The sequence below is a fragment of the Anoplopoma fimbria genome, chromosome 17 (assembly GCF_027596085.1).
Source record: "Anoplopoma fimbria isolate UVic2021 breed Golden Eagle Sablefish chromosome 17, Afim_UVic_2022, whole genome shotgun sequence".
NCBI lineage: Eukaryota > Metazoa > Chordata > Actinopteri > Perciformes > Anoplopomatidae > Anoplopoma > Anoplopoma fimbria.
The window spans coordinates 30,086,099-30,102,330 of NC_072465.1; the positions used below are offsets into that span (position 1 = coordinate 30,086,099).

The window sequence follows — 16,232 nt, forward strand, 5'->3', positions numbered from 1 at the left end:
CTCACAGTAATGAACAGTGGTGGAAGAAGTACATTAACTCCAGTACTGTACTTTAGTACATCCATCTTATGCTGCGTTATACTTCTACATCTCAGAGGAGAATATTGTTCTTTAGTATAGCTACTTATAAAATCATATGTCATGCTTTTATGATATGATTCACACCTATAACACCTTTCTCCACAGAGGTGTTTTAATTATTTAAATTTACTTTAAATTTAAGAAGAACAACATTAAAATGTATTCTGTTTCTGTGTGTGTGTGTGTGTGTGTGTGTGTGTGTGTGTGTGTGTGTGTGTGTGTGTGTGTGTGTGTGTGTGTGTGTGTGTGTGTGTGTGTGTGTGTGTGTGTGTCCACAGTGCTGGGAGTTCGGTATCCCTCTGTGCAGAGAGCTGGCCTTCCAGTATGAATCGCTGTACGACTACCAGAGTCTGAGCTGGATACGGGTGAGCTGCACCACACTCACTGTTTGTGTTTAATATGTTAATAAGAAAACACAGAAACGAAAGCACTTCATTCATATCACTTCTGTCGACTCCCTGAACACGTCTGAACCCCGAAACTCATTGATGAGGAAACAAACGTCCTGATTGGTCCCTCATGAGTTCTGTGTTTCACTGTTTATGTGTTCTAACAGTGAAACAGATCTACAGTCAGATTCATGTTGTTGACATTCTGCTTTTAGTCATGACGTCATGCTCTTCCTCATCATCATCATTTTTTTGCCGTGTTTGTGTAGAAAATGGAGGCAGCATATTACGACAACATCATGGAGCAGCAGCGTCTGGAGCCGGAGTTCTTCAGGGTCGGATTCTACGGCAGGAAGTTCCCCTTCTTCCTCAGAGTGAGTTAAAAACCTTCACCTTTTAGAAGCTTCTGATAAATGCAATACAGAAGTATAACGTCTGAAAATCTTATGCCATTAATAAAACAGATAAAAGTTTTAACCCTCTGAACCTCGAACAGTTTCAGGGTGTTGTTTTTGCTTCTGTCACATTTTTACTTCAAAATAAAAGTCATGTTCCTCTATGGAAACAGAACAATCATGACTAGAAGTAGAGAGAACTCAAACATGTATTTTTAGTGCAGAATAACACAGTTATAATGACATAAATAATAAAAACATAAGTTAAATTTCTTTGATAATTTATTTTACAAAAATTGGAAAACAATAGAATCTATATATACAACATTTTTCCAAGATACCACACGTTTTTGCCCAATTTTTGCTCTATGTTCAGCAGCAGTTCAGTCAAAGTTTCACCGATTTTTTGTCACATGACGTCACATTTCTCTGAGGAGCTCAAAATGTAATGTTTTTAACAGAATCTGTTTTAAGTAAACGTTTTATTAAGGCTGAGATTTTTGATGAGACATGTAGAATACATGATGAAATATCACATTTTGAAGCTACATTTAGGTTCATGTTTTCTGATGGAAACTTTCATTGCACATTATGTGTTCAAGGAAAGATGGAAATATGACAATAATGACAAATGGTGCAGTTTTTGCGACTGTTTAAAGAAAACATGCTTTTCAGTATGAGACTCGCTGACTAAATAAAGGTTTTTTTGCTCTTAAACTCTGTTTTGTTTTGGTTACTTCACTCCAGAACAAAGAGTTTGTCTGTCGCGGTCATGACTACGAAAGGCTAGAGGCCTTCCAGCAAAGGATGCTGGGAGAATTCCCACAAGCCATTGCGATGCAGCACCCCAATCAGCCCGACGAGGCCATTCTGCAGTGTGACGCCCAGTGTATCCTTCAATAAGAGACGAGGAGAGAATCATTGATCATCAGGAGAAATAATCTATAAAACAACACGTTTTAAGAAGTTTGTTTTCAGAGAGCACCAGTGCACGGTGACCTCCAGTCAGAACCAACCAGTCTGAGTCTCCTTTTACCAGTTCTTTCTTTGACCCGCCGGCCTCAGACCTTCAGATCTACGCGGTGACTCCGGTGCCGGACAGCGTCAGCGTCCTCCAGATGGACCGAGTCCCCGATCGCATCAAGAGCTTCTACCGGGTCAACAACGTCCGGCGCTACCGATACGACCGGCCCTTCCACAAAGGACCCAAAGACAGAGACAACGAGTTCAAGGTGAGTGAGGAACAGTCCCAGTCCGTACCAGTTTCTACTGGTTTCAACAGGATTTCTCAGGAACACCTGGAGGGAAGTTCTAGACATTGGTGTTGAGGTGTCTTGTGTCTTCAGGACAGTTAGTGTCTCATCTTTCGTTGTGTTTTCAGAGTCTTTGGATCGAGAGGACGACGTTGATCCTCACTCATCCTCTGCCCGGTATCTCACGCTGGTTCGAGGTGGAGAAGAGAGAGCTGGTGAGCCAATCAAAAGAATCGTAGATGACCTGTTGAACTCATCGTGGTGTTTTCTTATAATCTTCTTCATCCGCTGTGTGCCGCTTGTGGTGGAAGTTGACCGAATAAGGAAGACCAACAAAGAGAAATGTATCTTTGTATATATTTAATAAGCTTTTGCTCAAAAGGACCGAAACCAACAAAGTGACAGTCAGCGACTGACTGCCGAGGAATCGCAGCCGAGTGCATCTTCACCAGGGTTTTTATATGCATAAGAACAAAGAGTCAATAGTTACATTCAATGAAGGGATAGACATACTTAATATAGAAACAGAGAGACATAATTTACTAAAGAACAGGAAATTTCCCAAATGAAGGAACACTCTTGTCTCAGACACACATCAAACGGTTAATGTGCAGGCTAGGCTATATTTCAACCTTCCATCATTTGGCACTCAGTGTGATATACAGATCAGGCATTGTATTAACAAAGACAGCTCATTAAAGGCAAGTACAGTTCAAGCAGATCCAGACATCAGAGGTTTAAGTCTACCAGACATCAGAGGTTTAAGTCTACCAGACATCAGGGGTTCAAATATAGTTCAAGCAGATAAGGGAGCCGGTCATGCCAGGCCACAAAAACAGTATAACACGGAGAGTCACACTTAATACAAAGGTTATACATTAAAAGCTAATTGTTTTCCTCTACATCGCTCAGGTGGAGGTGAGTCCGCTGGAGAACGCCGTCTCTGTGGTGGAGAACAAGAACCAGGAGCTGCGGACTCTGATTGGTCAGTACCAACACAAGCAGCTTCACGGGAACATCAACCTGCTGAGCATGACGCTGAACGGAGTGATCGACGCCGCCGTCAACGGAGGCATCGCCAGATACCAAGAGGTCGGACAGGAAGAGAGTCGATAAACGTTTAGTTCAGCTGGTGCAAAACCTGTGGAAGTAAATAGAGTACCAACAGTCATTTATCTATTTATTTAATGTCTCATATAGATAAATAAACGTACTGAAGGAGGCCTGACAAATGTTTACTTTGGTCATTTATGACGCTTATATGTTGCTATTTAATATCTGTTTTAATATTTCAGAAGTAAGGAATAAAAATAAAACAATAATAAAATAATAATAATAATAATAATAATTCACCAGATAGTATTGATAATAATAATGATAGTAATAAAATAAATAATAAAAAATAAATAATAATAATAATAATTCACCAGATATAATTATTAATAATAATAATAATAATAATAATAATAATAATAATCTTGTATAGCACATTTTATACAGACAACATAAAGTATGAACCCTTCTTTTTTCAAATAAAATAAATAAAAGTGGTAATAAGAAAGCATGAATTTTCCTCCTACATTTTAACTGTCATTTAAATATTTTTTTATTGATGAATAAGAACTGGAAAACATTTTACATTTAAATTATTAAATTATTATTATTGTTAAAAGTATTTGTATTATTATTGATATATTTACAATGATAATAATAATCTTTATTTGTAAAGTTATTTGATACAGACTATGTAGCTCAAAGTGCTGCACATAAAAACTAAACAAAAATAACAGAAAACCTTACTTTTATTTTTTTATTTTTGCACTTATGTTTTTAGTGTCATTTAAATCATTTCAACAGATGAATAAGAAACAGAAAACATTTTACATTTGAAGTGAAAAAAAAGAAGATTGTGTTTCCTTCTCTTACTGGGTTCAATATTACCTGCAGGTTATTATAAGTAACGTTTATTAGTGAGTATCAATAACAACATTATAAAACAATGCTACAGCAACAGTGTACAACACAAAACAACATAATATGAAACAATCAAAAACATATTTACATTACAAAAGCAGCAGTTTGTACAAACAATAAGATGCTGTGGTTTGATTACTCATGATTAAAATAAATATTTGTTTTTATTATTAATCTGATCATGTTTACAGAGTTGTTTGTTGTGTTTTTTATTCCCCAGGCTTTCTTCGATAAGGATTACATCACCAGCCACCCTGAAGACACGGAGAAGATCACACAGCTCAAAGACCTGATGCAGGAGCAGGTGAGACCTCATGAAGAACCAGATACAGGAGCTCTTATTCACCTTCAGGAGAGAGAGACAGACAGAGAGAGAGGGAGAGACAGAGAGAGAGAGACAGAGAGAGAGAGACAGAGAGAGAGAGAGAGACAGAGAGAGAGACAGAGAGAGACAGAGAGACAGACAGAGAGAGAGAGAGAGAGAGACAAAACTTTACATTGACATCTCTTGTATGAACTGGTAGAAGATCTGGAGAATAAAGTTAGTTAGATTTTTTTACCGTGACATTAAGATCCAAAAATACCTTTAAACCACCAGAGTAGATAAATATGAACTCTTAATATGTGGTTTATTAATTTACCTGAGAATTATGATGTTTGGGATCATTTGTGTATTTTTTTTAATTGCCAAACACATAAAATCTGACCTTTTACCAAAACAGCAGGGAGATATTATATATCATATATATATGTTTTTTTCAAATGTCAGAATGTTTAGAAAGTGTTAGATGGAACAAAAATAAGTATTTTACAGTTTAAGCAGGAATGAAGAAAAAATATACGTTTCTTGAGCAAAGACAGTTAAATTATAATGTTTAAGCATGAATCCACCAAAAGATTTGGATATATTATTATTATTTTTTTTTTAAACTTTTCAAGTCTGCTTTAACCTCTAACCATTTGGCATGTCTGTCATAACTGATTTATTGCCTAATTGTATGATGTATTTTTTTTTAAAATATTTCTCTCTATTTCATCCCCTTTGCAAAGTGTCTTGGAGTTTTTTGAAACGTATTTATAGAATTAATAAAAAAGGATGATAATTTAACCTGATGAGTAAAGGTCAGTGCAGCTACAAAAAAATGAATCTCTAGTGTGAACTTGGCATTCAGACGTCAACAGAAACACAAGAACCAGAGAGATGTTTCATAAAGTCGACTCTCCCTGCAGTAAAATCATCGTCCATCGATCCTCTTTGTCCTCCTCGTCCTCTTTGTCCTCCTCGTCCTCTTTGTCCTCCTCGTCCTCCTCGTCCTCTTCGTCCTCCTCGTCCTCTTTGTCCTCCTCGTCCTCTTTGTCCTCCTCGTCCCTCATCCTCCTCGTCCTCCTCGTCCTACAGGTCCACGTCCTCGGGGTCGGCCTGGCCGTGCACGAGAAGCTGGTGCACCCGGAGATGCGTCCTCTGCACAAGAAGCTGATCGATCAGTTCCAGATGATGAGGAGCAGCCTCTTCCATGTGAGTCAACACCTTTATCATATTCTATTAATACTGCAGAGTAACGAGACGCACACATGTCTGAAATAAATGTGTTTGATCTTCATGATTTAGAAAAACTAAACATATGTAGAGGAGGATTCCTCCTGTAGTATTTCTGCAGCAGACATGCAGGAAGGCCTGGTCGTCACAGTGAAGGAGGATCTCAGTAGATGGTTCTTGTTATCGTTCCTCCAGATCAGAGAAGTGTTTCAGCTGAGAACCTTTTCACCTCTTTAGGTCCTAAGTGATCCAACGATGGTACATGTGAATGTCTCCGCTCACAATCACGTCTTTATGGACACATGATTAGAGGATTACAGGGTTAAAAGATCCTTTATCGTCATTCTTAGAGGTGCAACGGATCATAAACCTCACAGATCAGATCAGCACCAAAGAATAAAGGGAGCAAATATAACTTTTTTTTATTCCTGAGGATCAGTACGGATCAGGGATCGACTACGGTCCTTTACACCACTAGTCATTACGCAACACAAGGAAGCACAACAAAATCCAGTTTATTTGTAACACAACAAACAAATGACAAACAAAAGAAAAACAGTAAAACATTCCTGTAGTGCATTTCTTTATTTGCATCATAAAGAATGTAAACAACAGCAACAAAAGACGTCTTCACATAAACAATTAAACAGAGAAGAAAAGATGATCATGTGATCAGATGATCATGTGATCAGATGATCATGTGATCAGATGTGTCAGCGGGCGGCGTGAATATTCAGAGCAGTGTTTCTTCGTGGCGTTTCAGGGTCTGCCGGGTTTAGAGAAGGCCGGATCAGGAGCCAACAGAGGGATCCTGACCTCCCACGGACCCATGAGCCCCGAGGGCTTCAAACTCCTGCACCGCCACAGGTCAGCCTCACACACACACGCACACACGCACACACACACACACACACACACACACACACACACACACACACACGCACACACACACACACACACACACACACACACACACACACACGCACACACACACACACACACACACACACACACACACACACACACACACACACACACACACACACCTTCCTCTCACCGTCCTCTTCCTCACCCATCACAACGCTGATCACTGATTTCATCCTTTGTGTCTCTGAATCTGTTTCTTCTGAATCCACTGAACACATCACACTTTCTGAACGTCTACCATTTTCCTCCCTCTCTCTCTCTCTCTCTCTCTCTCTCCCTCCCTCTCTCTCTCATTTTGTCTCTTGCATGATCTTGACTTTAATCTCCTGCATCGCTCTCATCATAATCGAATCACTTCATGCATGTTTTGGTTGTTTTCTATTTTTTGGTTGTATTCTGCATGGCTCCTCCTCTGCCCTTGTTTTCTCCCTCCACCCTTCCTCTCCTTCCCCTCCTTCCTCTCCTCCCTTTCTTCTCCCTCATCCCTCCACTCCCTCCCTTCCCCTCCTCCCTTTCCTCACCCTCTTCCTGTCCCTCCTTGGTTCCCTCCCCCCAGTCCCATAGCTGTTTTGACTCCTGTGCGCAACTCCTCCTCCTCTCTCTCCTCTCACACCTCCAGTGAGACGGGAAACGTTGGCAGCCTTCTGATCCTGGCTGACGGTGTTGTGGTGGAGCATCCAGAGGACTTCTACCGCATGCAGGTCAGCAGGAAACCAAAGAGGAGACAAGAATATACATTCATTATGACTTGTTTGGTTTCTGCAAGTAGTTCAAAGAGTAACAGAAGTCAGGATGGAGGTCAAACACACAGATATGTTTCAGCTGTTTCATTGTTGTTCGTTCCTCGAGTGAAACGAGAAGTTAACGTGATTTATTTGTCACATGACTTCTGAACTTCAGTAACTTCTGTTGTTATTTTAACCCAAATAATCTTTTTCTAAACCTAACTAAGGAGTTTTATTGCCCAAAGTTTCCTTTGTAGATGGAAGTTTATTTAGAAAATAATGTATTCATGTAACGAGTTGCTGGACTTTTGCAGGAAAACAGAGATAAAATGAGGAGTAACTTTTCATCAGATATCATCTAACTGTTGTATGAGGATAAGTTTGACTTGCTGATATGCGTTTCTTTAAAAAGCATACTTTTTTTAGCTTCTTTTTCATCACTGCCTAATTTTATGTTGTGGATAAGAACATTTAAATAAATAGATCACAAACAGGAATATTTATCCCCAGAGAAGAAAATCACAAGAAAAGAAGTAGGAAACAGATAATTGAATTAATAAATAAATGTTAACAAAGCGTAACAAAGCTTTCTACATTATGATAATGATTAAGAAGCTGTGCAAATGTGCAGGTTAATCAAACAGGACAACAGGGATGATCGATTTTGTTGCAGAAATTCTTTACTTTTGGGAAAAAGAAAGTAGAGATCTTTGCTGCACAGTTAATGAATAATATACAGAATTGATTTAATAAAACACTGACACTTTAAACATCTGGATATTTTTAATAGAAAATCACAGAAGGAATTAAAAATGAAACCATGTGGGACAGAACATAGTATAATGTTTCTATTAATGTCAGAAACACATCTTTAAATATCATATATATATATATTCATTTCTACAGATCTGAACTTTCATACTTCTTAAATATTCTAGCTTGTATTTTCTCACCATCACTACTTCCTGTCTGCAGGCGAGCCCCTCCTCCTCCAGCCTTAGCTCCACCCACTCGGCGCCCTCGCAGATGATAAACTCCGCCCCCTCCACCATCAGAGGTGAGCCTCAGGTCCAGCAGCGTCACATGACTCACACAGGTGTTCTCCAGGTGTTTTAACTTTGCCTCTGTCGTCTCTGCAGTCGGCTCTCCGTCTCTGCCGGATAAATACCGACACAACCGAGAGATGCTGATGCTGCTGCCGCCGCACAGAGAGCGGCCTAGCAGCGCCATGTACTCCAACGTCAGCGAGAACGGGCAGGTACGGAGGCCCGAGAGCACCCGAGAGCGCCAGAGAGACGCTTTAACAGTGTTTTTACAACCACACACACACACACGAGTACAGTGAACACCTCAGAGCTTTAGGGAGATAAACACTTACATTCTAAACCAGTTGAAACCAGTTTGTCACCGTATGACAATCATACACTCTGATTCTGTATGAAAAACATTTACACACTCGATATAAAATACAATAACATTTCTATTTTTCTAGTAATATAATCGCAGTTAGTATTCTGAGAGTAAAGTTCACAAAACGTAATCATCCTTTCATCACTCATTAGTGTGTGGATGTCCTGAAGCCTCAAGTTCAGCGTTTTGGTCGTCGCCATCTTGTTTTTTTGCAACCAGTGGACAGGAAGTGACCATATATGGACTGAGGAGACGTAGAGACTCGTATACGTCTCTGGTGTCGACCTGTCAATCAGTGTGTAGCCCCGCCCTAAAGCATCCCCTGCTTTATGGTCTGTTTGACTCTAAATGGAGCATCATTTACTAAATGAACATCATGCTGTATTGAAGAAGACTTGAAACTAGAGATTGAGACCATAAACTCATGTTTACAATGTTTACTGAGGGAATAAATCAAGAGAGAAGTAGAGTCATTTTCTCATAGACTTCTATACAACCAGAGGAGTCGCCCCCTGGTGGACAGGAGAGAGAATGCAGCTTTAAGACAGGAAGCACTGGAGGTTGTCTCCTGGTTTCAAGTCAGAAGTCGGTTTAATGTTTAATGTTTAATGTTTGTCTTTTGTCTTCAGCCAACCACCTTCCAGCGAGCGTTGTTCCATCAGGTGATTGGTCCGTGTAAACCCTGCAGTGACCCCAACCTGTCTGTGGCCGAGAAAGGTGAGAGGTCACACACTCATTCTGACTTACAGTACAAACTGAGGAACATGATATGAGAGAGCTAAAGTCTATTTATCTTCTCTCCTCCTCTCCTCCTCTCCTCCTCTCCTCCTCTCCTCTCCTCCTCTCCTCCTCTCCTCTACTCCTCTACTCCTCTCCTCCTCTACTCCTCTCCTCCTCTACTCCTCTCCTCCTCTACTCCTCCTCCTCCCTACTCCCTCCTCCTCCTCCATCTCCTCTCTACTCTTCTCCTCCTCTCATCATCATCCTCTCCTCCTCTCATCCTCCTCCTCTCCTCTCTCATCTCCTCTCATCCTCTCCCCTCCCTCCTCCTCTCCTCCCCCTCCTCTCCTCTCCCCTCCCTCCCCTCCTCTCCTCCCCCCCCCCCACAGTCCTCACCACTCCCAGTAGTTGGAGTTTGGACAGCGGCACCAGAGAAGCCCTCCCCTTCCTGTCTGCTCATGTGGGCGGAGTCATGGCGCCTCCTGTTCCCCCACGCAACCTCCCTCATGGTACGCCACTGAGTGTGTATATGTTGTGTACCTCTGTGTGTGTGTGTGTGTGTGTGTGTGTGTGTGTGTGTGTGTGTGTGTGTGTGTGTGTGTGTGTGTGTGTGTGTTATATGTTGTGTGTGTTGAGGTGAATATTAACAGAACGTTATCTTATTAAACTCTTGAATCTCTGAAGCTGCAGAGAGAGATTTGTTGAACTGAACCTTTAAGAGCAGCTCTGGACTTTTAGAAACACCTCCCCTCCTGCACACACTCCTCCTCCCCTCCTCCTCCTCCTCCTCCTCCTCCTCCTCCTCCTCTCTGGTCTGAGGTGTGTGTGCTTCTCTCTCAGTCGGTCCTGCTGTGTCTCCCCCTGTAGGGCAACACCTGTCGATGCACTTTGACGCTTTCCACCACCAGGTCAGCGACCTTCCTCCAGCTCTCCCCCGCGCTCCTTAAGAAAGGTACCCTCCTCTTCCTCCTCCTCCTCCTCCTCCTCCTCCTTCCCTCCTCCTCTTCCTCCTCCTTACCTCCTCCTCCTCTTCCTCCTCTTCTCCTCCTCTTCCTCCTCCTCTTCTCCCCTCCTCCTCCTCTACCTCCTCCTCTTCCTCCTCTTCCTCCTCCTCCTCTTCCCCCTCCTCCTCTTCCTCCTCTACCTCCTCTTCTTCCTCCTCCTCCTTCCTCCTCCTCCTCCTCCTCCTCACAGGTCTGTCTTCACTCTGAATAAAGACACGTTTCTTTCTCCTCTGCTCCTCCTGATGATTTTAAATTCAACGTAATGAGGAAGATGAATTCATCATGAACACTCCTCCTCTCTCTCTCTCTCTCTCTCTCTCTCTCTCTCTCTCTCTCTCTCTCTCTCTCTCTCCAGTCTCCCCTGCATCCTATACCTGCCTCGCCCACCAGTCCTCAGTCCATCCTGGATGGCAGTAACTCCACCCTGTCGGGCAGCGCCAGCTCCGGAGTCTCCTCCCTCGGCGAGAGCAACCGGGGGCGTCACCTCCTCCTCCGACCCCCCCGCCAGCCGCACAGACACCCTGGAGTCCGCCCCCAGCAGCCAGGCCTGGACCACCGACCAGGAGGACCTGGACTCTCCGTACCAGCCCGTCAGGTACAGCGTCTCCGAGCCCGAAGTCCTGGACGGAATCAAACCTCCGCCCTGCCGCAGCCACTCCGCCCCGGGAGGCGTGGCCCGGCCCAGACGGGGGTCCAGATCCAGCCTCAGGGTTCTGGTTTGACCTCCGGAGCTCCACACCACCCGCAGCATCCGGACGGGCAGCCCCCCCCCCCAACACCTCTACTACCACCACCACCACTTCCACCCGCACTACCTCCCCCACCACCCGCCCCTCTACCAGCTCCACGAGCCCCCCGGCCCTCCCCCCAAACCCTACCTCAGAGAGGGGTGCATCCCCGAGGAAGACCCCCTGAACCCCCAGTCCGCTCCCCCCGCGCCGAGGCCGATGCCGCGCAAGATCTCCCAGCCCATCATCGCAGCGACCAAGGAGGAGCAGGCCAAAGTGGCGTGGGAGCACGGCGTCAGCGAGGAGTGACGTCTGCAGGAACTCTCTTCAGAGGAGAGAGAGAAAGAAGGGAGAAACAGATTCCCCCCCGACGTCCTGCTCCGATAACCAAACCGATCAGAGATGGAAGTATTGATCATCTGTGCTCAACAGCTGGAAACGTTTTCCTTTCATGCCGCAGCTTTGTACATCAAGCTTCATCTGTTTGGTTCCATCATCATCATGTTTCTAGATTCGGTCGCACCGACTTCTTAAATTGCACAGACATGTTTAATTTTATTTTCATTAAAGCATGAATCAAACGTCCTTCAGGAGGTCAAAGGTTTGAGAGAAAAGTGAGAATCAAACCGTGTCGTTACCTCGAGCTGAAGACGTTTAGACAAGCAGCACTTTAGGATCAGAGCAACAGAAATATCATTTATTACTCACTGAAAACAGAAGATATGATAAAGAAGACTGCAGATAGTTCTTCCAGCTGAGTCCTAACGACCAATCAGACGACAGAGAAACGGCCGGAACAGGTTTTTATATTTTCCAACAGAAGCATCAAAGTATGTAGATACATATAACACAATATATATAGAAGTATATAAATCTAATTTATATTTAATCCTTTTTACGTTTGATTGAAGGTGAGAACGTAGAAATATGCAAGAGGAGCGGCTTCCTGCTCCGTCGGTCTCTTTGTGTTGAAGGACCGGACGCCTCGCTCTCAAACACTCCAATATGTCGCATCCCACAAATTCAGGGGTCGAGAGATGGTTTCATTTAAGCTTGTGATGCTAAAAAAATATAAAATAAAATGAACGAGGCATTTCTTTTAGCGGAGGAGGCATCACATGGATGACGTTTATAGAGAAACTATGAGAAATATTTACACTTTTTTGCCATTTTTTTGTATGAAAGTAATGACTGTACATTTTTTAAACTGTTTTGTATGCACGTCCATTCACTGAAGGTTTCAGCTCAGAGACGACACAGAAGACGAAGTCTTTCTAGTTTAGAATCACTGGATTTAACCTTTTGACCCTGGAGTCAAAGAACTGTGAAGGAAAACACTTTTCTACTGTTTGTTTTATCCAAATGTGAATCTTTTGACTTTTAGCCACCAGCTCAGATGATGCGTTTAAGGACTCCTCTCTGGAGTCAGAGACTGAACTGTGATCAGCTGTTGGTTTCTGTCACTTGCTCAGTTTTTTTGTTTTTTTGTTGATGCTGGATCATTTTATTCTCTCTCTCAGAGAGGAAGACGGTGACCTTTAACCTTTTGTGTGAAGATCAACAGGCCTCTTAAATACACAGGGAACTCACAATCTATAGTTTAATAGACGTTGAGATGAAGCTGGTGATGTTCTGCTTTGTATTTTATTTTGATCAGTCACACATAAAACATCTTTTATAAGTACTAGAACCCCAAACGTGGATTAATCCGCCGCTGAAAATAGTCCCTAACAAATACACTATTTCACCATGTTTGATAAAAACTACAGTGACCATCTGATTTAGAACTTAAACTTTATATTTGTGAACCGTTTTTAAAGATCTTCCGTCGGGATGGAGAAGTGAGAAAGAGTCAAATTAAAATAACGAGTAACAGCAGCCTCATCAGATATTACAGTAAATAATCATTTTGTTTGTTTTGTATTTAACTTCAACACCTTTTGTTTCCTGCTTCATGTGATGAGGTTTAAAGAGCTCCAGAGACAGAACGCTGCTGCTCCCTGTGATGTTTGATTGACAGCCGATATGACTGATGATGTCATAACGAGGGCTGGATTCCCTTCAGTTTCTGGGTCCACCTGCACCTCCTCCCTACAGGGTTCTCCTTATGAAGTTCCATCTGAAACCAGTTAACTAGGACAGGAACTGATTAAACATTTAGTGAGAAAGACATTTCATATTTTTCATACAGACGTTTAAAACTTAAAGATCATGTTGTGTTTAGAATAAATGATATCTAGAAAACAGTCGTGTTCATTTGATTGTAAAAGTTCTATATTTACAAAGACTTCTGCAACCAATCGGCTCATAAACATCAGAGTTACAAAAAACAAATCACATCTACAGTAAAAGAAAAAGAAGAAGAAGAAAAGCTGGTTACAAAAAGTTACTACACTTCCTGTTTGTCCTGAATCCTACCGTCGTATTTTAACCGATTTATCCCGTCCACCTTAAAGGAAGGTGCTCTATTCAGCTGTGGAGGGAGAGGGGGTGTAGCTTCACCTGGAGCTAAATGGAACGCAGCCATCGTTAGGACACCTGTGACTCTTCTATCAGTCCAGAAGACAAACAAAGTCCTTTAGCCTCCGTTTCTATTCTCACCAGGATTATTAAGACAAACTGTTCCCAGTGGAGAAGAAGCACAGAGCAAACAGCTGCCAGAGCTTTTATTTTGAAGGTTTGGCTGCTCTGCTCTGCAGCAGGTGTGTTTCCAGGTTTACTCTCTTTTGAAGAAGCTGCTCTGTGTTTCTCTCTTCAGTTGTTCAGACTCGTGGGTTTGTTAGTAGAGACTCTGTGGCCTTTTTGACCTGTTTGACATCCAGTAGAAAGTCAGTTCAGCTGTCTGATGCTTTAGTGTAACTCCTCTTTTTAAATCTGATTAATGTTTCTATCATTTAGACTGTTTCTGAAACCAGTCTCTTCATGAAAATACATATTAAATAACATAACATAATATAATATCTGTATATTTCAGATTTTGGACTCTTAACAATCGTCTTCACAATAATTTAGACATCTGTCACCTCAGGAGCGAAGGGGAAGCTTTGCATTCATCATTTTATACAGATTATATTTAACATTAAGGTGAATAATGAGGAACATCATTTATTTATTTGTCATAATGCATTCTGACCCACATGTTACAGAGTTCACTATGTATGACCATGTGGTTTCATCATGAAGAGGAGCAGAAGGAACAATCAAAAACTATTTGTGAAAACTTTTTATCATATAATAATATAATTCTTTTGTGTCGCAGACCTCACAATGAGCTGAAAAGTGTGAAATATGAAGGTTTATTCTATCAGCTTATTGGCTACAGCGAGCTGAAGCTAATTCCTGCAGTAAATCCTCCTTCACGAAGCTCATCATATTTCATATTTGTTGTTGTAGAGAGGTTTTTGTTATTCAACCCGCCCTCATTGATATGCATGGAGGGGTGGACAGAATAATAGAAACACCTGTCGGATCAACAGCACCACAAACCACATGCTTCAAAAATAATGTTAAAGTCGGATCGAACGGCCTCCAAACTAAATGTGAACATTATGACCTTCATGAGGAGGAGTCATCACAAACTGTTTTAGTTTAAAACTGGTGTGACTAATAAATGGTGTTTATTAAAACTTATTGGAGAAGAAGGTTAATTATTCAGACTTTCTTACATGATTTCTGAGCGATTGTTCACACGTCTATATAAGAAACTATGCAAAGCCCTCTTATGATGAGAGAATTTGAATTATTTGAATTTCTTTAAGGATTAAAGTTTCTGTTTGTGCTCTACATGCACCCGCTACAACGGGGCACGTCATGAACGTGATGAAAGTCAGGTGTAAAGCAGACGGTTATTGTTTAACAGTGAACAGAGGAGAGAGGAGCTCGTTTATTCTGCACTTTGTCTGAAAACATGATTCTCACTCAGCGACGCGTGAGCATGACGTCACACTGAAGCCACTGAGCACACCAGTCTGTATTTCTGTGTTTGTGTAAATGCTGTAATGGATCAAAGGAGGAAGGGAACGCAGACATTGTGAGCGTGGAGGCCGGCGGGTTGATTTCTGTGTATTCATACTGATCCTAAAGGGTAGACTGTAAACATGTAGACTGTGAGCGTCTCTTCTTGTCCCTTCTGATCTAAAACGGTTTTTAAACCTAGAAAACTGCTACACGAGTTCCTTTTGTCTAATTATTCAGATTATTTCAGGGCAGCTGAGGGAGGTTTATTATTTCAGTTACTACGATGGTGTTCCTTTGTGAAATGATGCTATAGGTATTTTGTGTATATAAAAGTCTTTGTTGTGTTAGCATGGGTATAAACTGTGACGTGTATAACAGTAGATGTAAATACTCACGTTTTGTTTTCCTACTCACTAAAAAAACTGCTGTGTTGTGGATTCTGGATTAATGACAAACATTAAACAATTATGTTTTATTGACTCAGATATGATTCGGCTTCGTCTTCATTTCACATGTTTACTGTAGATCAAGTTGAACTGCAAACACATGGAGGCAGCAGTGAAAGAAATATATAATAATAAGACATATTATACTATGACTATACTGTTCCTTTTTAAGGAATACAATACTGTAAATGTTTTCAGCCTACTATACTATGACTTTATTTAACATACTATACTATGACTTTATTTAACATACTATACTATGACTTTATTTAACATACTATACTATGACTTTATTTAACATACTATACTATGACTTTATTTAACATACTATACTATGACTTTATTTAACATACTATACTATGACTTTTATAACATTCTATATAAAAAAGTCATACTATACTATTACTTTTTTCGACATACTATAATATTACTTTTTTTAAACATACTATGACTTTTTTAACATACTTTTATTAATGTAATATCATAACAATCAATGTGATATATTCTTTTTGCCACTTTCTGAGTCAGAAGAAATATGGAAATAAATATAACCTGAATCCCTGACTGCTTTTGAGTTTAAAAAAATAACATTTATTAATACAAGGAAACACAACCTGGAACCTTTTACCTGGCACAGTCAACATTTACCCTTCAGGAGGAGCATATTTAATGCTAAGTATGTATTT

The 16,232-nt window shown here is 41.3% G+C and overlaps 1 protein-coding gene across 1 annotated transcript in view; it reads left to right on the forward strand.

Moving 5' to 3' along the window:
- Positions 1 to 11,452, forward strand: part of dock3 (dedicator of cytokinesis 3) — a 141,004-nt gene extending 129,552 nt beyond the window's left edge. Inside the window, 20 exon segments of the mRNA XM_054616071.1 lie at positions 360 to 446; positions 740 to 844; positions 1,613 to 1,754; positions 1,931 to 2,097; positions 2,247 to 2,333; positions 3,031 to 3,210; positions 4,313 to 4,396; positions 5,492 to 5,608; positions 6,372 to 6,496; positions 7,176 to 7,257; positions 8,257 to 8,338; positions 8,421 to 8,539; positions 9,321 to 9,408; positions 9,801 to 9,920; positions 10,252 to 10,344; positions 10,347 to 10,363; positions 10,771 to 10,886; positions 10,888 to 11,087; positions 11,090 to 11,165; positions 11,167 to 11,452. Of these exon segments, the coding sequence (XP_054472046.1) occupies positions 360 to 446; positions 740 to 844; positions 1,613 to 1,754; positions 1,931 to 2,097; positions 2,247 to 2,333; positions 3,031 to 3,210; positions 4,313 to 4,396; positions 5,492 to 5,608; positions 6,372 to 6,496; positions 7,176 to 7,257; positions 8,257 to 8,338; positions 8,421 to 8,539; positions 9,321 to 9,408; positions 9,801 to 9,920; positions 10,252 to 10,344; positions 10,347 to 10,363; positions 10,771 to 10,886; positions 10,888 to 11,087; positions 11,090 to 11,165; positions 11,167 to 11,452 (2,373 nt within the window).
- Positions 11,453 to 16,232: the final 4,780 nt, after the last annotated feature.